Below are 22,694 nucleotides of genomic sequence, written 5' to 3'. Positions count from 1 at the left end.
CCGTTATAAATGAACTGTTTAACGTTTAATTCACTGTTTCAAGTACTCATTTATGGTTGGTCGAACCACTGAAAAGGCGGGATAAATGTCCCAAGAATACATTCTGATTGGACGTTGACTCTGTCCGTCGTGTGAGGGGAGGAATCTGGAAGTCTGTTATTTCATCGCGCTTTGAAGTCCACACAGCTATTCAGTTGATGTTCCACCGAGGAGTAAACAGGAAGAATTTAGTCGTCCAAAGATTTTTGCTTTTTTTTGGGTCAGAATTGGCGGCCAAAACAGGCGGTGAAAACCTGCTCTTTAATGTAAGTGTCTGGCCTTTTATCTTACAAAGGTGCATAATATTTTCTGGTGTGTGTGTGTGTGTGTACAGGAATGATTGCTATGAGGACAGTTGACTACGCAGCATGCACCTACAGTTGGATCAGTCCAGATCCGCTTTCTCCCGCTGTGCTCTGATAAAGCTGTTTGCTTCAGCTGGTTGTCTGGCTCTTTTATACAAGGCTGTTGTTTTTGTATACTCAGTATTACATTTCAGTCAAAATAGAGAAGTCAGTTTTAATAGCTAATTTACCTTCACCGCTGAAAACAATTAAAATATTTAAAGTTGTGGACATTATATTATGTTTCTCTAAGGCTGCTGTGATTCAACTGTATGTCACAGTATCTGTGGGTTTTAAAGACCTTATTGTATTGTCACATGATCCTGTAGCAGAGTTAGCATTTGATTCATCTGCAAGAAACTATGTAAAGAGGTTATCTGAATGGGTTATTTATTCTAACTGTTCCTGCCACTGTATAAACAAGTTGCCACCTCAGTTCTGTAAAATACTAGATGTAGCAGCAGCAAAACAGGAAGTGTATATTGTTGCAAGATTTTTCGTTTGAGGCCCAGATTGCCTTGGTGAATTGCTGCTGAACGGAAATGATTTGCCCATCAAGGATCATGGTCAGAATGGCTTCGCTGCGCTGCCTGAGGCTGTGCCACCCCACAGGCGATGCTGTCTCTCACCTCCACACCAGCAGCCGTGCCTCTGCCAAGCAGCACTACAAGATGCTGGTCCTTGGAGGAGGAAGTGGGGGGATTTGCATGAGTGCACGGATGAAGAGAATGTTTGGAGCCGAGAATGTGGCCGTTGTGGAGCCATCCGAGGCAAGGATACGGGAGTTTATGATCACATAATAACTACTTTTTTTTCTGCCATTGCACCACTGGAGTAAATAATGTAAAGTTGCAAAAGCTCTTTTCAGACTTCTTATCTAGCTAGTTTTTTTTTTTGTATCTCTCAGGTGCATTACTATCAGCCAATATGGACCCTTGTTGGGGCTGGAGCCAAAACTGTTGCCTCATCGGCTCGTCCCACTGCCAGTGTTATGCCGTCTGGTGTGAAGTGGGTGAAATCCAAGGTCCAGGAAATAAACCCAGACACAAACACTGTTCTTATAGACGATGGGACTGAGGTGATTTAACTACTGGATACCTGAAAGAGTCTTCAGGGAAATTCTGAGATTAGTTGTTGATTTTGAAATCGGTCCTAAGTGATTCTTATCTTCCCTACAGATCTCTTATGAATATTTGATAGTGGCTCTTGGCTTACAGCTCCATTATGAAAAGGTAAGGTCACACTTTCTGTTCTCATTGTTTCTCCTCTTACATTCTTCATAACTCTAATTACATTACAGTGCTGGTCATTTCACCCCTTCGCCGTTTTGACCTTGTGCAGTTTTGGAGTTGTCATATCTGACACTTTCTGATACAGAAAGGAAGCAGGAAGTTGGTTAGTTAGTTTATGGTTTGATCAGGGGTCATATAATCATTTGTACTTCATAAACCTTAACTGGCCCAAAGATCGGAGCATATTGCACGAAACCAGTAAAACCGCTGATTTGACAGTTGTCCAGTAGATGTTCACTGACATCCTTAACATGGATGTAAACCCACAAAATACCATCGCTAAAAAGATGGCTGCTCAGAGTGCTGTATTGGAGCGTGCTTGTCGAGAGTTAAGTGGAAGGAAAACGTATGGTAGAAAAAGGTGCACAAGCAACAAGGATATCTGCGGCTCTGATAAGAGTCAGTCAGTCAGTCATTTTCTACCGCTTATTCCATAGTGGGTCGCAGGGGAGCTGGTGCCTATCTCCAGCAGTCTATGGGCGAGAGGCAGAATACACCCTGGACAGGTCGCCAGTCCATCGCAGGGCAACACACAAACAACCACGCGCACACTCATTCACACACCTAAGGGCAATTTAGAGTTACCAATTAACCTAACAGGCATGTCTTTGGACTGTGGGAGGAAGCCGGAGCACCCGGTGAGAACCCACGCATGCACGGGGAGAACATGCAAACTCCATGCAGAAAGACTCCTGGCCGGGAACCCAGGACCTTCTTGCTGCAAGGCAACAGTGCTACCAACTGCGCCACCGTGCAGCCCGCTTTGATAAGATTGTGAAGCAAAGCAGATTCAAGTGTTTGGGGAGGTTCAGTGGGTGTGAATTGTGGAGTCAGAGCTTCAAGAACCACCACACAGGAAATTGGTTACAACTCTCAAATTACTTTAGGTAAGCCATTCCTAAACCAAAGACAAAGTTAGAAAACATCTTACTTGTGCAAAGGAGAGAATGGACTAGACTGTTTTTAATGGCCCAAAGTCCTCTTTTCAGATAGGAGTAAATTTTGCGTTTCATTTGGAAATCAAGGTCAGAGTCTGGAGGAATAGGGACAGAATCTGAATTCATGTCGCTTGGGAGCCTCCACAGTCAGTAATTATTTGTGGTGCCATGTCATGTGCTGGTGTTGGTCCACTGTGTTTTCTGAAGTCCACAGTCAACACAGCCATCTACCAGGACATTTTAGAGCACTCCATGCTTCCCTCTGCTGACAAGCTTTATGGAGATGCTGATTTCATTTTTCACCAGGACTTGGGACTTGTCCACACTGCCACAGGTACTGGTACCTGCTTTAATGACCTTCTTATCACTGTGCTTGATTGGCCAGCAAACGGGCTTGACTCGAACCCCATAGACAACCTTTGGTGTATTGTCCAGAGAAAGATGAGAGACACCAGACCCAACAATGCAGATAAGCAGAAGGCTGCTTTTAAAGCAACCTGGACTTCCTAAACACCTCAGCAGAGCACCAAGCTGATCAACTACGTGCCACGCTGCACTGATGCAGTAATTCACGGAAAAGGAGCCCCAAACAAGGATTAATACCTATACTGTACAGTACATAGATATACTTTTTAGTAGGCTGACATTTCAGTACTGAAACTCTATTTTTTATTCATTTTATGTAATATTCTAAGATACAGAATTTTGTGTTTTCTTTAGCTCTAAGTGCTAATTAACATTAATAGAAATAAGCACTTAAAATGTATCAGTGTGTGTAATAAATGTATATAATGTAGGGGAGTAGAATTAACCTTTCGATGATATTCCAATTTGTGTAGATGCACCTGTTTTGAAATGTTTTTTTTTATGGGAATTAAATGGTTTATTCATGCATACCAGATGGATGTATGCAGGGCCAAACGTATAACGCATGGGTACAAAAATAGTGGTCAAATTGGTAAAGAGATGAGCTGACCACAAGCCTTTTATTTTCCTTTTAAAGTGGGTTTTGTTTGTGTAGATTAAAGGCTTGCCTGAGGCATTTGAGCATCCAAAGATTGGATCAAACTACTCTGTCACAACGGTGGAGAAAACATGGAAAGCTCTGCAGAACTTCAAAGAGGGAAACGCCATTTTCACTTTCCCAAACACTCCTGTGAAATGTGCCGGTGCGCCACAGAAGATCATGTACTTATCGGATGCCTACTTTAGAAAGGTACTTAATCTTTGGGATGTAGTGATAATGTGCTTAAAAGTTCAAATGTGTTGTTCTTAATTTCATGAAGACGCCTTTATATTTACGTATTTAAGACAGGAAAAAGGGCAAAGGCTAACGTGATCTACAACACATCACTTCCAGTGCTCTTTGGGATCAAGAAGTACGCTGACACGTTGTGGGACATCGTGAAAACCCGCGACCTACAAATAAACCTCCGACACAATCTGATAGAAGTGCGGCCAGACAAACAAGAAGCCGTGTTTGAAAATCTCGACAATCCAGGGGAAACCAAAGTGTTTGAGGTAACTACCTCACTTTAAGTCACACTTTCCATCGCCCAACCTTTTAAACAAAGTTCTTTCTAATTTGTCCTGATAATTTGGTGTTAAACTGCCCTGTTTTGTGGACCAGTATGAAATGCTTCATGTCACGCCACCGATGGGGCCCAGCCTGGTGGTTAAAGGCAGTCCACTCGCTGATGAGAACGGCTGGCTGGATTTAAACAAAGAAACGCTCCAACATAACAAATATCCAAATGTGTTTGGGATTGGAGACTGCAGCAACCTTCCCACAGCAAAAACCGGAGCCGCTGTCGGTAAGTGATCGCTGTTGGTTTTAATGATCCTGAAACTGCTGGATTGCTGTATGCGGTTAGTGCTTGTATTTTCTATGAGCATATAAGATATTTGTTTTGTATTTTAAATGCTTTAATCTTTAAAATCTGTATTGTTTGCACAGCATCATAAAGGTATAAACCAAGCCTAAGATTAGTAATAATGGTTTCTTTTTATGTTATCTTTTAGGCCACATCTTTGCGTTCAGTCATGGGGATAATGATCTAATTACATTTTATGATGTATTATAAATCAGATAAACCCTGTATGCCTGGTTAGTTCCTTGTTACAGTTTGTAATCTAGGTGTTATAAGATGTAACTAATACAAAGGCAGTGAAGAGCAGTAAAGTGAAATCTCTTTATGTCTCTGTACACATTCATTCTAAACAACATGTGGTGTTTCCGGAAAGGATTCAGACCTCTTTGGTTTTACAGCAAACTGTTTTCTCCTTTTTTAAATGGAAAATTTATTAAAACATTACATCTTTACTGTCATGAGACATTTAATTAATTAAGTATTGCATGGACAAATGTGATACGCATTTAAGGATGCAATCGTTTATTTATGCATTAAGACCCTAAATTAGATTTGAGTGGTTTATCCCCTCTTTCGTACGGACCATCTGAGGGTCCTTCAGGTATGATGCCAACTATCTCCCTAAGATGAAAAGACGTCAACACAAGAGCATATACAGATATCAAGCTGTTGTTGGTATTTAGAGTTGATCAAATTGGAGAGTCTAGCCTGACTTTGAGTGTCTGTTTGGCTAAATAAAGAGCGACCTTTGGCTTAAGAAAGACAAAGGCTGACCAACTTTTAAAAAACCATTAAAAGGACACCCAGAGCTCGGATGGATTTGTTAGCTCCCATATTTAGGTCTCTCCTGATTTGTGTCTGGAGGTTACCACAAATGTCTACCTGGTTTTTACATATCAGGTCCAGACTTCCTCCAGAGCCACTTTTGAATGGATGTACGACACAACACAATCTCTGTATAATGCAACAGATGTGACACATGAGGTCCAGAAATGAATCAAAAAGAAGGCTCCAGTCTCGTGTAGTTTGGACTTAGGTTATCTAGTATGATCCTTGGTTGGATTCAGGACAGAGATAAATTCCTGAATGTCATTATCTCCTCTGCCAGATGAGCTTTGTTTAAATTAGCTCCTTTATCTGCTGCCACAGAAGCATGCATTTCTTGCTCACTGTAAATTCTCCTTATAATGACATTTTTGCCAGCGGTGGGACCTGTCCGGTCCAGATCATGTCAGACATTAGCATTCCCATACAAACAGCTTCTCTGAATGAAGTCTGGGATGTTACAAGGATGTGTAAAACAGCATGTCTTGAACCCAAACCAGTTTTGCTTTTAGCAGAGTCATTGTTATGCTGAAAGATTATTCTTGTTGCATAATAATGGAAAGGGTTACTTAAAGGCTGCACCACAAAGTCTGGGAGGGTTTCTGTTTTGCTTCTCTAATGGTGGTTAGGTGCAACAAATGAAAAGTGAAGACAGCCACTTGCATTGTGTTGCAAAACTATTCCTACCCCTTAAATCTTTCCTCATTTTGTCACATTACAACCACAAACTTTATTGTTTTTCGTTAGGATTTTATGTGATGGATCAACACAACGTAGTGCATTATTTCGAAGTGGAAGGAAAATGGTTTCCAAATAAATCTAGAAAGTGTGGCAAGTATGTGTAATTGGCCCACCTTTCAGCTGCAAATCTTTTGGGGAATGTCTCTACCTGTGCATGTCTCTACCTGCACATCTATTGTAAATAATGAAACATTGACCCATTCTTTTTAACGAAAAACTCAGTCAGGATGGATGCAGAGAGTCTGAAGATCTTGCCACACATCATTAGGGCTTTGACTGGGCCATTCTAACTAATGAATATGCTTTGATCTAAACCATTCCATTGCAGCTCTGGCTGTATGTTTAGGGTTGTTCTGCTAAACGGTGACCATCTGCACCCGTCTACAATCTTTTGGAGGCTCTAACAAATTTTCTTCCACGATTGCTCTGTATTTAGTTTCATTCATTTTCCCTTCAACTCTGAGCAGCTTCCCGCTCCCTGCTAGAGAAAAACATCCTCACAGAATGATGCTGTTTCACCACGGGGATGTTCAGGATAGCACACAGCATTCTGAATGTCGGCCAAAAAGCTTTCGTCTCTTATGACCACAATCCCTCCTTTAGAATATTTGCTTTGTCTCCTGCTTGGCTCGTGGAAAATCTCTGATGGGACTCTCTTTTTGACACTTTACCATAAAGGCCAGATATGTAGTTATCGACCAATAGCTGTCCTGTTGAAAGGTTCTCCCACCTGAGCTGTGGAGCTCCTCAGCTCCTCTGGAGTTACCACAGGCCTCTTGGCAGCCTCTCTGATTGATGCTTTATTTGCCAAGCCTGTCAGTTTGGGTTGGTGGCTATGTGTTGGTATGTTTTGCAGCAGAACCACACTCTTTCCATTTAGAGATGATGGATTGTTCAATTCTCCTCGAGATGTTCAAAGCTTGGAATACTGTTTTATACCATAACCCTGCTCTAAAACTCCTCATAGCTTTCTCTCTGGCCTATCTGCTGTGTTCCTTGGACTTCATGATGCTATTTGTTCTCTAATGTTCTCTAAAAAAAAACTCTAAAGCCTTCAGATAACAGCTGGAGATACTGAGATTAAATTAAACACAAGTGAATTGAAAGAGAAATGGTCACTGTTTGTCTGAATTTGGATCGAATTGATTACTACCTTCTGAGGCAAGGACATTAGTAATTAGGTTGTAATTTATTGTTAATTTTTTATCATTAAGATAACAAAGATAAGCAAGTCATAAAATTGTTGCCATGGGACTGCAAAGCTAATCAAAATTTCCTCTCTGGGAACGAAAGTAGCAAAGTACAGTGTGCCGAGGGCGGTGTCCTGTTCAGGGATGATGGTGATAAATGTCAATTTGCTGTCAAAGTTAATCAGATGTCCAGCTTTAAACTTCATATAATCCCAAGTGCTGCTTTGAGGGGAATTCTATTGTTTAGCTCCATTTATTTCTTCCGAGTCTTCCTGCTCCTGCTGCTGAGAAACAACACATCACAGGGTTAGGTTTGGCAGTGATGATCCGTGTTTGGTGTTTACCAGAATACAGTGTTTGGACTTCTCCTCAGATAGTTTAGTTTACAACAGCTCAGACCTTAGATCTTTGTACTTATCTTTCCACGGTAACTTTGACTGCCCTTGGACAAAAAACCTGGGCGTGCTGTTGTAGTCTGTAGTCTGACTTTCATCTAGCTGCTCTACTATAAAACCTTAAATGATGGGGCAGTGCTGATTTTGTTGTTTTAAAAGGTTCTCCTATTTCTTAACCCATATCTGAGGATCATATTTGAGGTCCCAGTTTGCCTGGCCTACTGGCTGGCTTATTGAACCAAGTGTGTCTGTACGATTTCTAGTTACAATATTGCCAAAAGTGTTGGGTCACACCACCAAATCAATGAATTCTGGTGTTACAATCACATCCATGGCTGCAGGTGTGGAGAAACTTGACTGGCCTGCACAGAGTCCTGACCTTTAACCTTCTTGAACACCTTTAGGATGAATTAGAGCAAAGGCTGCCATTCTGGTTTTCACATCTAACTGTGAACACACCTAAACCTTGTGGAAAATGTTCACAGAATAGATAAAGTTGCTATTGCTGGTCATGGTGGGTCCATCAACAAACTGGACCTTATAGTTTGAGAATAGGATGCTATCAATGTTCATGTACATGTAAAAGTAGACACACAAAGACTTTATGCAATATAGTGTATATTTCTGTTATCTGGTCACTGTGCTATTGGAAACTTTTAGTGCCAAAAAATGTGAGATTTTATCCAATTTACAGGCAGTATGATTATGCATCCAATTAACTATAAAATATTTGACCTTTTATTTTAGCTTTGAATTTAACTTTGGCTTTAACATAAACATTGTGGTATGTGCATTAGTTTATATAAAATAAATCAAAGCCAGGCAGCAAAGAGCTGGTTGGATTCCGATTCCCTAAAATAGCTGCATAGAACAAATACCTGGATTAAGTCTTTCAATAAAGTATGTCTCCTTAAATTAAATCGTTAATACCAGACCCACATCCTAACTGAGGTTTTGAACTCCTCCTGCTACCTGTTTAGGCTGCTTGTATCATAGATAAGTGACTTTGTTGCTACTTTGCTGTAGTCTTGATGAAGGTGTGATCTCGCTGCCTTTATTGCCGTGTGCCTGATTTAAAGGTCGGAGAGCACAACAGCTGGTGGTTATCCAAACTTGTATTTTCAGACTCGTTTGCTTTTTAATTATTTTATTTCATTATTTCACAATGATCCTGCATCATGTTCAGACAGCCACTCAGATAAAGATGACTGTAAACGCTCATCTAAACAGAATAATTAAAGCACGGCATAACTGTGCTACTGTGCGTCTTTATCCCCTGAAACTTTAATCTCCTCTGGACTGTTTGCGTGTGTTTTTCCATCGCGGGGTAAAGCTGAGTTCATGTACAGTCAGGTGAAAAAATTAGGATTTCCTGTTAAATATTCACTATTACCATATCTTTATTAAGAAATATTCACATTAATATCTTTTGTTTATTTATCTCTGAAAAATGAAGTGATTCAATTCTACTTGTTTCTACCTTGTTTTACTCAATAAAGAAAGAGGAACAAAGTGTGTTTTCTTTCTGAGGAAAAAGTGATGACGCCCTAATCCCTAATAGCCAGTGTTAATCCCATTACAGTGAAATAACTTCTGATATGCTTTTTGTGCCTATCTGACATCGATTTGAGAAAAATTTATCCCTGTCTTCACTTTTGGCCCTAAGATGTTTGAGGGGTTTCCTGCGTGTACAACCTGTTTCAAGACACCCCACATCATCTCATTGAGATGGAGATCTGAGCTTTGACTAGAGCCAGTCCTTGGTGGATTTACTGGTATGTTTGGGTCATTGTCATGTTGCAGGGTTCAGTTCTGCTTCAGCTTTAATTTTTTACAGATAGTCTTACATTTTCTACGATGACTCTCTAAATCCTGATAGAATTCATGGTGGGCTCTATGTTGGTAAGATGGCCAGATCCTGCCCAGCAGAGCATCTCTAAACCATGACACTTTCACCTCCACATTTCACATAGTGGATGCGATTCTTTTCCTGAAATGCTGCATTTAGTTTAAGCCAAACGTATCCCCGGTTCTGGTTTCCAAACAAGTTTTAAATCCAACTATCTAAAGAACATTATTCCTGAACTTCTGGTCATTGTCAGCTTTCTAGGAAAAACATGAAAGTCTTACTGAAGTTTGCCAGAGAAAACAAAGGCTTCATGAAAGTGCAGTCTCTTTCTGATTTTATTAGAGCCTGTCGTAGGTCCTGTGATGACATTTTAGGGGGTTTGGAGACTTCTTGTAGCACCTTGTAGTCTGCTCTCAGGGTGAACTCACTTGGACAGCCAGACCGGAGTGTGTTGCCAGTTTTCTGAAATGTTCTTCACCTGTGGACTTTTTTCCAGTCAGGGGAAAGTAAATGACAAAGGTTTTGACAGGGCGGCTCTCCTTTAAAATGCTGAGTAATGGTGTTTTTAATTATATGCATCTGATGTGATATATCTGTGCTTGATTTTAGCCATTTAAACGGGAATGTTTGTCCTAATTTATTCCCCACAAGAATGTTTTTATCACATTTCACAAAAAAAATTAAAGTCTCTTTTCTTTATTTGTATTTCTTTCCGGTGTAGTGTCCTAATCTTTTTATGTTGGTCCACTGACAATGACAGTCAGTCCTCCTTCAGTCATAAAAGTAATAAAACTAAGAGGTGCACTACATCCACCATGTCCTCTATAACCTGTTAATCTGTTAACTTCCAGTTGTACTGTGAGTATAGTTGTTAATGTTTGCCAACAAATATTTATACTTTGTCATTTATCCATCTTCATTCATCTAAGGAAGCAACACTGCCCCCTGGAGCAGCATCTCCAGAATGGCACAGAAAATGGTAAAATTAGACCAAGGAGTCTCAGATTGTTTCACAGCAGTTACACTCTAAAACATTAGTAAAATTACCCAAACTTTGTAGAAATCTTTACAGTCAAGTTTATTTATATAGTGATTTTCAGCAACAATGCACTCAAAGTGCTGTACATGAGAAAAAAAACATTACAATGATACAGAACATCAAACACAGAAAAACAAATCAAATGACATCAATAATCCTTGGGAGTTTACTGGTAAGAGCTGGTTCTAATCCAGTCTTTCTAATAGAGGTAATTAGCTCATTAAGTCCTCTGTGGTAAGGAATTAATCCGGTGCTAGAAGAAAAATTATAATATTAATCCTTGAGGTCGCTGGTATGAGGCATCTGTGGTCCCATAATTCAAACAGTAACAGTCATGGGCACTCACTGAAGTCTAGGTAGAGAAGCTGGGTCACTGGTAGGTCCAAACGTTTTAAATACTAATAATGTTTGGCTTTCACTGGTATGAAATTGTTGTAATACAATCCTTCTAAGAAATCTAAAAATCTATGAATCCTTTTAAGAAATCTAAAAATCTCTGGTCATTGGTGTAAAAACAGCTGTAGTCAAATTTCCAAATACTAATAATATTTGGTATTTGCTGGTAATCCTTCTGAGAAATCTGAAAATCTATGACAAGTATTGAAATCACACATTTAGGTAAAGTAAGTTAGGAGGGGGGGAAAAATCATATTTCAGACTCTATTCTGAGCAGAATAGAGTCTGAAATAGTACAAAGAACCTCAGCAGGGGTAAGCAACACACACATAACTAAAGATTTAGCAAGGGTATGGTGGAATCTTGAGGGTGCGAATATATAAGTCTTAGTGTGTTTGCAAGAATTAAACTGTCAACACTGATAGAAGCGACATTGTCCTTGGAAGTTTTATCAATCGGCCGCATAGTCCTATCAGCACACAGCTGGTAGGGGAGTGCTGGGGAAGAGCGTTGTGTTTATATAACATCCAGGAGATATTTTGTCTAAAGCCAGTTAGCAGAAGTTGCCAAGGCCGCGTTGGGGGGCTGGATTTAGAAAAACAATAAATGTTGTGGTTCAGGCAGTTGTGAATTTCCAACTACCTTAAGAGTTTTACTGGTATGTCTCAATTGCAAATCCAAATAGTCAAATTTCTGGTATTTTCCGCAGATCTGGAGCGTACCACTTCTCCAAGATTATATCCTTTAACCTCTGAGTCCAACCGCTGCCAGGCTGCGATTCTGTTCAAGAATCGTGTCCAGCTTGCGATTCTGATCTCTTAACATTTCAGTCTGAGTGTTGATCGCGCTACAGACTCCATCCAACATCGCAGGCAGCTTTGGAACGCTTTGAAGAGCTGCCCACATTTTGCCAATCACTCGATAAGCCAGGTAACCACCAATTCCAAAAAGCAGAAATCCTGTTATCAAAGTCCAAATATGTACACATCTTCTACATCCATTTTGTCTTATGCAGTGTCGATGGTTTCCGGGGTCTGTTACATATGCTTTGAATGGTTCTGATTTCCCTGTAATGTTGAGAGGTTGCCATTGTTTTCTGTCGCAAGTGCAGTTTTCTGGGTCACAACTATAATTTAATCTCTGGTTACTGAAAGATTGGTCTGGCATAAGAAATAACTTTTTATTTGTATATCCTATCAGGCCCATTGATATGGCGCAACTTATCTCAGTGAGGTTCATAGCTTTGACATATATGGTGGGGCCTTGGGAATGCACGGGCATTATAGAACACACATAACAATCAGTTTTATTTTGAGTTTTAGCTGTGTCATACACATAACGATACCAGTAATTTTGCAGAAATGGGTGTGTGTCATGTCCTTCCGTCAGTGTTCTGAGATGGGTCCCGTCTGATGTCCATCTCTTCTGGTTCGGTATCACCTCCTGTGGATCCTGCTTTAGATAGAGAAAGAGTCCTGCTACCAGAATTAAGCTCAGGCTTATCAGTCCTGTCCACATGTTACAGAGAGCCATTTTATAATTGGGCGCAGATCAGCTGTTTTCTTCACCGGTTTGAGACGCTGGGCCATATGGGTCCTCCAACTCCTTTGAACCCGGACTTCCTTCTGCTACCCCGTCGGTTGGTTTGGCTCCTGTAACGGCAAAACTGGCTTACAGCGGCTTTTATGGATCCAGGAAGGCCTCTCTGCTATTTTCAGAGCTGTGGGCATTGTCAGGAGTACTTGAAACGGCCCTTTCCACCAAGGAGTGCTCCAATCCTTCCTGTGGAGTGTCTTAATCAGGACCAGGTCTCCAGGCCTCAGGTCGTTCTGTGGGATAGGAGCAGAGATTATCGGCAGACCACTGGACATTTGTTTTTCTTTTGTCTGCAACATTTTATTCATCGACTCAGCTAATGAAGTTTCCTGTTGTGCTTTCTCTATTTCATTCATGTCAGAGGGCAGAGAAAACGGTCTGCCATGTACTATTTCTTTGAGAATACAAATTTATATCAGCAACTTGGTGTCACGTGATCTCAGGCTCAGAATATAGTGGGTGGAGTTATACAATGATGTACAGTAGGTGGCAAATGGAGTAAGACCAGTTTGATTTGGAGTTATTCTCATCCATAATTAACCAGGGATAGGCATTTGGGCCATGGCCTCCCTGTTTCTTCCATTGTTTTCCTTAATCTTTAACTGAAACCCTAATGCATTAGAACTTAGTTCTATTAATTTATTTACAAAATGAGTTCCATTATCTGACCTTATAATCTGTGGGATACCATATGTGGGGAAGAAATGTGTCACTAGGTTCATCTATTGCAACTAGGCAATATTTCTTCCCCCGTGTTTGCAGCAAATTATGCATGATCTGCAAAAATGCTTTGAATAGCAGAAAAATTTATAGTGTAGCATTAATGCTTTACCAGATGTGACATATTCCCCCCTTGACACGTGGGTCTTCCCAATGTGTCACTGTAGCCGCTGTGTTGTATACATTTTTTGGGAGGATTGGTTTATCTTCAATCTGATAGATGTCATCTTTTTTCTGTGCTCCTCTCTTTAGCCAGGCCTTTATTTCTGTCTTGGGTGCTGACTGTTGGGCGTCTTTCAGCACGTCTGTGTCTATAAATAGCAGATCTGACATTTTCTCTTTAATAGGTTGAAATGAGTTAGTTCTGTCCCTGATGATGTTTTAAAACCTCTGATCCGAAAACGTATTGGCTGTCTGTGTATATAGTAAGTATTTGTCCCTCATGTAATTCACATGCTCTTACTACAGCATATAATTCTACTGTTTGGGCTGAGCATGTATTGGGTAGAGATTTAGCTTCTATTATTCTGTCGATGGTTGTTATTGCATAACCAACTCTATTCTTTCCATATTCATCTTTAGATGCTGAGCCATCTACAAACACAACACATGAATCTGGTGTAAGGGTTTGAGAAATGTCTTGTCTGGGTTTGGTGTCTTCTTCAACTTTTGCTTTATAAGAATGTGGTTTTCCATCTTCTGCAGTAGGTATTAGAGTACTTGGATTTAAAGGGCACATCTTTTTAGAGTTATGTTTGGCTGTGATAATAATAGCGATGTCAGTGAGATATGCCTTGCATGTAGCGTCAGGTGCTTCTCTTAATATTCCTGACTTCAACATATCTTGTATTATTGGCTTAGTACCTTCTTCAGCTTCTGGCTTTAAGGGGTATTGGTGGACTGATAGCCTTTTTTCAGATATTAGTTTAACCTTGTATGGTGGGAACCCCTTTATAAGCCCTACATCAGTTGATGATTGGGACCACAGTTCAGGTGGGACAGCAGCTAGGGCAGGATGCATGTTGCTCTCTTTGCTCTCAGCTAAGCCCTGTATTTGTCCCTCTGCCTCATCTAAATGTGTCCCTGGATGGACTTTGACTGTCCACGCCAGAATGAGCTTCCAGATTCCTGTATTAGGATCTACCTTTGACAGTGTCAGTGCTGTTCCTGCAGAGGTTTAAAGCCTCTGTTTTTCCAAATTCTTATTATTCTTTTTTATCATATTTTATAAAGTAAGTCCTTATTACATTTAAAAATGAGATCAATATTTTTGGTAGTTGCTATTATTATAAATAATGCTTGGTTTAGTTCTTATAAAAAATAAAAACTCACTCACTGATGAACACAAAAAATGAAGGGCATATTATATCTTATAATCTTAGTTTATCTTACCCAGTTTTATAGATACAACATACAGTTTCAGTCAGCTTTGTATTTAGTTCAAGTAACTAAAGTTTGTTTCAATTAACTAAAGTTTTATCTATTTCAGTCCAGTTCAGTAATTCTGTTAAGGTTCATTTCATCTTATGTTAAGTTTGAGTCTAATTCAATCATTTTGAACCTGACTGGAAAAAGTCTAAACATCTGTTAAAATCTTTTTGTTTTACCATAGAGAACTGACCTAATATTATTATGGTAATGTTGAGGACTCTAATTTTTACATAACATGAAACAGACATTTATTTCACAAAAACAGAAAGTCAAATACAGACATTTGGCCACATGAAAGTTTAAATACCCTGTTTGTAAAAGAATTATGAAAAATTGAAGACGGATCTATGAACTTTCTTATGGTTATCAGTATTTTTAATACAGGTAGAACCTTTGCCATCTTTATATGATTTTTCGGAAAAGATTCTGGAAACCTTATTAAGATATAAGTTTGGCAAAGATCATCAGAACATCAGACCTTTATTAGCGCTTTTAAGGTCCCTCAAAGATGCATTACAATGAAATCAGTCATTCCCATTCACACACATTCACACACTACTTACTTATTTCTCTCTCAGAGTCATTTTATTTGCAAAATTTTGAACATAATTTGACTTCTATTATTCTTAAAATGCACATTGTTTCCTCGTAACCCCTTTTGTTTCCACAAGGTCTGTTTTGAACGCTTCAATTCTTTTTTATTCACCAAGAATCAATAAGGTGGTCTTAGTGGGTCCACCTTAAAGGTGTTGTCTGTTGGGTGTCATGTTATCATTGTCAGGTCAGTGAGGTTCATAAGTCATTCAGAACCTTGGTCATTTGTTCTGTGCTCATAATGTTTCATAGATCCAGCCTATGATTAGTCAGCAAAACTTCCACCTATAGGAGAAAAATTGATTGTTAATGAATGAGCTGCATTTCCTAGGAACACTGTCTTCCTCCTGGATGAGCATCACCTGTTGAAAAACTTTCATCATTGTTTGTTTCACATATTCACTCAGATCTTTATATTATACCAGTAGGTGAAGTTTTTAGTATCTCATGTAGACTGACATATACTGTTGCATTTGGAGAGGATCTCAGATTAAATAAACATAGTTAGAGCTTCAATCCAAGTTCATTTTGTGTCTGCAGACTTTAGCCAATTTTTCTTTTCTTTCTTTTTTTTTTTTATACATAAAGAGCAAGATTCAAAACATTTTCAAAAGACAGATTGTGGCAGAATGTAAACAAAACTGCTTATTGATTGACAAGATAACATTCAAGCACACAATCACCATATTAAAAGGCTCTACTTCTAGAGAATCGCTAAACTTCTGGGGTCCGGTTTTGGCCCGCGGACCTTGAGTTTGACACATGCAGGGTAGAGTTACAATTTGTTTTTCAGACCTTTCAGCAGAGACAGGCTTCTGCTGTTTGCAGAAGTTTTATCTTTGTTTTCAGGCAGCTGCATCTCTTTGTCAAGGTCGTTTCACAGAGCTGAAATTTAACTTCTCTCAAAGAGGAAAAATCAAGAATGCAAACAATCTGAGCCAAATATGGAATTATTTCCCTGTAAAATGAATCTTTTGCATTTTATCATGATATTGTTGGTAGTATAACACCATAGAATGATTTTTAAAGCACCTGTTTCTCACTAATGCTTGCCTACAAAATGTTTTACTCTCAGATTACTTCTTTAACAACATTCTGTTCTCTCTTCTCTAGTCATTGTTCACTGGGTTGTCCAGTTGGACAGTTTCCATGTTGTCCACATTGTCACCTCCTCTTTTAACTTCTTTTACCACGTCCTCTAAAACCACTTCTTAGTCTTTATAATTTGGGGCTACCTTGGTATTCTAAACTGGGATAGGTGGCAGTCCGCCGCCCTTTATTTGTTTTCAGTTAAGCTGAAAGTTTTTTTCTGTGCTTTTCTTAAGGCCTCAGTATTATGGCTATGTCCGTTAAAAGCTGCTCTTATTGTTGTTTTTTTAATTCATCTTTTTGTTTTAATCTGTTTATCAACTGTGTGCACTCAGGGACTGAAAAGTCCCCTTTGAAATTATAATCTGGCAAGGTTTTTTATTGTCTCTTGAATCTTTTGAATGCATAATCTCCAGTTTATGATCCCCGTGTAGTTTTAGGATTTCAGTGATAATTAAGTTACCTGAAAATCTGTATTTTTATGCCATCGTGTACATATTTCTGTTAAATCAGAGCTTTTTCTCTGTCCCTTCCCCATTGTTCTTTGTTATTTTTCTCTTTTTAGTTTTCATTATTTCTAATTTTACATCCCCTTGTAATTTTAAGACATTCTTTGTATCTAATTTGCCCAAAAACCCATGTTTTTTATTTTTTATTCCATCTATGACAGATCATACCTGCTCCTTTTACATAGTTCTCCATAAACTTTACATCCCCTTCTAAGTCAATTAGTTTACTTTGTTTCTTCCCCATTATGTTTTATGTTAGTTTAATTGTAGTATAAATGTCCCAGATAAAAGGTCACTGGCATGAGACTTTAAGGAGAGGACATTAACACGGCCTTCTACTGCGACTAATTCGCAGCGGTGTTAATTTTCTGGAATGAAATCCGACCTGAATCTCCAAAGTCACCAGTACGTAGTTTTAATCTGGGCAAAAGAAAACACAGGACTAGCAGAATCCTGCTGATTCTATTAAAATGCTTAGTCCTCCAAACACACACAACACAGTCACACAGTTAGTTTCAGGTACCTTGTAATTTTTCTAAGTTAACTTGGTGTTATTTTATGAGCTCAATTTACTCCGTTCTTTTTAGTTTTATAGCGCTTATGCTATTCCCTCGCAGGGGAATAACCCTTAGTCGTTTTATTTGGCCCCCTTCTTGGCGGGGCCCTACCTTAATTTGTCACTATTCCTTTCACGGTGGAATAAAACCATCCCAATGCAGCGTCCTTACCGGCGACGCACTACCAACGACTTTTAAGTACTTTTCTTCTTTTATTTATATAGCACTTTACTCTATTCCCTCTCAGGAGAATAATCCTCAGTCGTTTTCTTTAATCCCCTTCACGGCGGGATTGTACCAAATTTGTCACTATTCCTTTCACGGTGGAATAAAACCATCCCAATGCAGCGTCCTTACCGGCGACAGACTACCAACGACTGTTAAATACTTTTCTTATGAACTGTATTTTAAAACTGTCTCACCTCGGAGTTGACTTCTTGGTGACTCTCTAGACCCTGTGAGAGTCACCCGCGCTGAGGAAGGCGATAACCCACTGGCCAGGTGTGAATTCACACACACCGGGACTGTCAGCCACTCCGGCTAATGGAGGCTGTGCAGCGGTGCTTCGCTCGACATCAGTCTTCCCCCAACGGATCCCAGAGTCACTGTTAAAGCTAAGAGAAATTAGATTATTGAATTAATCCGGCAACGAAGGACCAAATAATGTTAGGTATTATTTAGTCAACTCAGAGGTAAGAACGATACAGTCAGAGTTACTTGCAGCAAGGGTAGCCCACTTTGCAGTGCAACTACCAAGTTTTGACACCCTATCTCTTTATTTATATACACAATTCAACAGACAGTTCAGACAGGGTGTGTGTGTGTGTGAGACAGAAAGGAGGCTGGTTCTCACGAAGATAACAATGATCTCACACACACAGGGAGGAAGGCATAGTGCAGGTGCCTTGCAACACAAAGTTTTTACATGAGTGATAAGTTTTCGCACCCATCCAACAGTTACATAGAGGTCTGGACGCACACATGGGAAAGACAGGGGGGAATAAAATGTGTATTTTCCCATAATATCGCGACCACGTGATTCTCTTATATCAGGCCTAGAAAACATGAGTGTAGAATATTGACTTATATCTGTTGTGATTACGCCACATTTTCTAAAATCCAGTCTTTCTTTTCCATCATAACATGTCTCTATTTTAGTCATTAGGGCTGAAGGACATCATGAATGCATGTTAATTCAATTCAATTCAGTTTTATTTATATAGTGCCAATTCACAACACATGTCGTCTCAAGGCACTTCATAACAGTCAGGTACATACATTCCTATTAATCCTAACAATTGAACAGTGCAGTCGGAGTTAGCTTTTTATTCAAATTGGATAAAAAGTTTTTCTATCTAAGGAAACCCAGCAGATTGCATCCAGTCAGTGACTTGCAGCATTCCCTCCTCCTGGATGAGCATGTAGAGACAGTGGACAGTCACTGGCGTTGACTTTGCAGCAATCCCTCATACTGAGCATTCATGTAGCGACAGTGGAGAGGAAAAACTCCCTTTTAACAGGAAGAAACCTCCAGCAGAACCAGGCTCAGTGTGAGTGGCCATCTGCCACGACCGACTGGGGGTTTGAGAGAACAGAGCAGAGACACAAAGAGAACAAAGAAGCACTGATCCAGGAGTACTTTCTATGGGAAGGAAAAGTAAATGTTAATGGATGTAGCTCCTTTAGTCGTTTCATCTAGAAAGAAAGAACAGAAACTCTGAGCCAGTTTTCAAGGTTAGAGTCTGAAAGAGAGCACATAGAGTTTGTTACAGTTAAGCTCAGTCAATCGCCATGTCTAGGAGAGAGAAAGGGTTAAACATGTTACTCTTTGTAGATACCAGGAACAGGCTACTGAAATGTTGATGTGACTTTTCATTGCAGGGTTCTTGGAAAAAACAATAAAATTGTCTATTAAAGACTTAAAACAATAGTTTTTATATTTAAGTGAGGTGCAGTTAAGAGAATGAACAGTCAATATCTTACATGGGATAGATAATGCTCTCACTTTGAAAAAGAGTTTAGGTTTTCAGGTAATAATAGTCAGATCAGTGAAAATATTAAGTAGTTGTAGCATGTCAACAGAAACCTACTTCAAACAAGTGGAACTTTCACTTTAAGGTGTTATTGTCTATTTTCATCCATCAGTGTTTCGCGTTGGGCAAAGTCTCTGGGTTGGGCTAATTTTAGCAGCAGCATCTCACTTCTGTAAAGAGAGTTAACTTAAACCTTGTTGTTTTTTTGTCTATTTAGCTGCACAGTCTGCGATCCTGAACAGAACCATCAGCAAATTACTGAAAAACCAGAAGCCAGATAAGAAGGTAAGTGTCTTAGTCTCCTCTTTAAAGAAAATCTGCTAGATCAGAAAATAGCCTGTGTTTTTGTCCATCTGAGGTTGGTTTACTCATTTAGCAGCTGTAAGAACGGTGTGTATGTCCTCTTTATGATGACTGTATTCGGTTGAATTAAATCTGCCACCCCTTTAAAAAAAAAAGAAAACATTAAAACTTTTTTTTTTTGTAGTATGACGGCTACACCTCCTGTCCACTGGTCACGAGCTACAACACAGTTGTCCTGGCAGAGTTCGACTATGACGGACAGCCACTGGAAACGTTCCCAATCAACCAAGCCAAAGAGCGAAGATTAATGTACTACATGAAGGCCGATGTGATGCCGCACCTCTACTGGCACGGGCTTCTCCGGTATGCATATGGTTTATTGTCAGCAATTAAATGCTTAATTGTAATACCTTTTTTTTTTGCATTGGCTGCTACAAAGTCTTTTTATTGCTGTTCTCAGGGGCCTGTGGGGGGGACCTGGACCGTACAGGAAGATCCTTCATCTTGGCATGAAGTAAAACCTCTCCATCAACTAAATGTTATGTTTCCTAAATAAATTACAGAGAAACTAGCCGTAAACTACTCATTATGTCCTAATCCCTGAAAGGACACACACACCTGTCTATTATCTTAACATCATGAAATAACAGATTCATCTCAACTGCCTAAAAGTGGAGCTTTTATAGTTACAACGAAAATAAATGACTTTAACATGAGTGACTACTTTTGGTTCCACTGATGAGCAGGAGCTGACAAGATTTAATGATTTCAGACATCTAAATGTGCGGTGAACCTAGAGGAAGCTGTGGCTCAGAACTCCAGCAGGTAAAGAGGAACTGTTCTCCTGAGAAGTTTGATCAGTGTCATACAGCTGGGTTCAGCATCCAGATTAATCCAACTAACTGATGCACAGCCCAGCTAACGACGCTCACAACTGCCAAGTGTGCAAACTGGTCAAGCACAATGTTGAGTTTGCTTCTGTTTTTGGTGTAATCCCATTAATCAGTCCTTGCAGATCTTCATAGGAACGCCTTAACTCTGCTGCTTTAGTGCTTATGGCAGTCTTTAAGGACTCTATATGAATGCATTATTTTTCATGTTGCTACAGTAAAAAGTGTGTGGTGCTGGTAGCTAGCGTCATTTTTTCATCTCACTTTAATCCTGAAAACAGAGGAGTCCAATTTAAAATATTTTACTGGAGTTCATTTTAAAAAGGCTTGACTATAAACATGAAAACAACCATAAGTGCTTTCTTTTATATTTTATATGTCAGCATTGGAGGTTTTTTCTACATTTATGATTTTTTTTCTATATGTCATGGTGGCCACACAATCAAAGCAAAAATCATTGACTAACAAAGATGTATTGTCCATAAACCAATAAATTGGCAATAATGTTAAAACTCTTGTCTTTTTCCTTGTTTAATAATTAAAAAATAGAAATAAATTGTTTGCTTGGTGTTAAACATTATTTTACCCTTTAGTTCATTTTTCATCAAAATATAACATACGACCTTCATGTTATGTGCAGATCTGCTTTGTATTTCTCTTTTTAAGACATTGAATGCGTGTTGTCCATTTTTAATAATCAGTTGTGTTACACCCGACATTACTGCTGCATTCTCAGTAGCCTCTGTGCAGCAGAAATGTATGACCAGGCCAACACTTCCAAGTTCATCTTCCTTTTTTCACATGTGGATCAGTGGGAAGAGTAGTCTGAAGGTTGTGATTACAGCTAACCCCCTTATTCATGTCAAAGTGGCCTCCGACAAGACGCTGAACCTTTACTTGTCTGAAACTGTGTGTAAATGTGTTGCTGTTTGGGAACCTTGCAAATGGATGAATGTGATTTGTTATGTCACCATGAGTAGAAAAGCGCTGAATACCTTCAGTCTGTTTGTTGTTGGATGGTCTTAAACAGCTTATACTGAAAGTTTTCCACATCACGTTGTGGGGTTAACTAATTAAACTTTTTGATTTATTTAGGTATTATTAAACTTTAATTTCATTTCAGTTTTATTTTGTACAGACAAATATAAAAAGAAAAGGCAGTAAGACTGGCAACTCTGAGAAAGGCTTTTAGACAATGTGTTAAAAGAAAATAAAAGACTTATCGAAATTACTTCAATTAAGTTAAACAAACAATATGAGAATAGAAAAATATTGGTTCTTCATAAAATAAAGTTAAAATATGAATCAAATCTGATCCTTTGAGTTGGGTTTATATATTTACTTGTAAATCAATGTTTTAATTTAACTCATATTGATTCATAGAGCTTTTCATTTAATTTTTATATTTTTTAAACAGCTGTTTTGTATTTTATTTGTCAGTTGTCACCTGTTGCTAAGTGGTCATTTTGCATCTTTATGATTAACCATATATTCCTTTTTGCCTCCTTTATGTCTGGCTGGTTATTTTGTGGCTCTTGTTTGAAAATGAATGTATTTCATTCTGAATATGAAGTAATGTATATTATTTTCGTTGATAGGCCAGATCTAGATCTAGAGATAGGAATGAGTGTATTGTTTATTGGTGAAAAAAAAATGTGTGAAGAATTAGTTGTCCTGTGATAATAAACTAACGTATGCTTTGTCCAAACCTCAAGCAGTATGTTTGGGTGCTTTTGCTTTTCTTACAATTTTTATTTTTTACTGTCTGGTCCATAATCACATCAATAAACGTTGCCTAAAATATAATTGAAAGAAGTTATTGGATGGTGTTTAGCAGCAAAGCTGCACAACTGATTCCCAATGCTGTTTTGAAGTACAATTGTTGATTATGGGTGGGTTTTATTTTTGTGAGGTTATGACTGTATGCCGTGCAAAGGCTGACAATAATTTTTAAATTATTTTTATAGCAAAAAATACTGCAAAAGATAATGTTCTTAGCACCCATCCAGGCATCTGTCCTTAGAACATTTTATTTTTATAAAAGATCATGACT

The 22,694-nt window shown here is 38.9% G+C and overlaps 1 protein-coding gene across 3 annotated transcripts; it reads left to right on the top strand.

The window, feature by feature from the left end:
* The first annotated feature begins 151 nt into the window (after nt 1–151).
* sqor (sulfide quinone oxidoreductase) lies at nt 152–22,447 on the top strand. Of its 3 annotated transcripts, none has more exons than XM_047353573.1 (10): nt 152–305; nt 943–1,153; nt 1,291–1,461; nt 1,562–1,615; nt 3,635–3,829; nt 3,925–4,134; nt 4,244–4,427; nt 19,666–19,733; nt 19,936–20,114; nt 20,212–22,447. In XM_047353573.1, coding segments are annotated over exons 1-10 (1,332 nt in total). In that variant the 5' UTR covers nt 152–303; the 3' UTR covers nt 20,270–22,447. The 3 variants fall into 3 exon arrangements, with proteins under 3 accessions (XP_047209529.1, XP_047209510.1, XP_047209519.1); XM_047353554.1 differs by having other exon boundaries at nt 189–305; nt 890–1,153; XM_047353563.1 differs by having other exon boundaries at nt 207–305; nt 896–1,153.
* The last annotated feature ends 247 nt before the right edge of the window (nt 22,448–22,694 follow it).

This window comes from Girardinichthys multiradiatus, chromosome 2 (genome assembly GCF_021462225.1).
Source record: "Girardinichthys multiradiatus isolate DD_20200921_A chromosome 2, DD_fGirMul_XY1, whole genome shotgun sequence".
In the NCBI taxonomy this organism is placed as follows: Eukaryota; Metazoa; Chordata; class Actinopteri; order Cyprinodontiformes; family Goodeidae; genus Girardinichthys; species Girardinichthys multiradiatus.
Note: the sequence above shows the minus strand (reverse complement) of the source record. Positions and strands in the feature narration are given on the sequence as shown.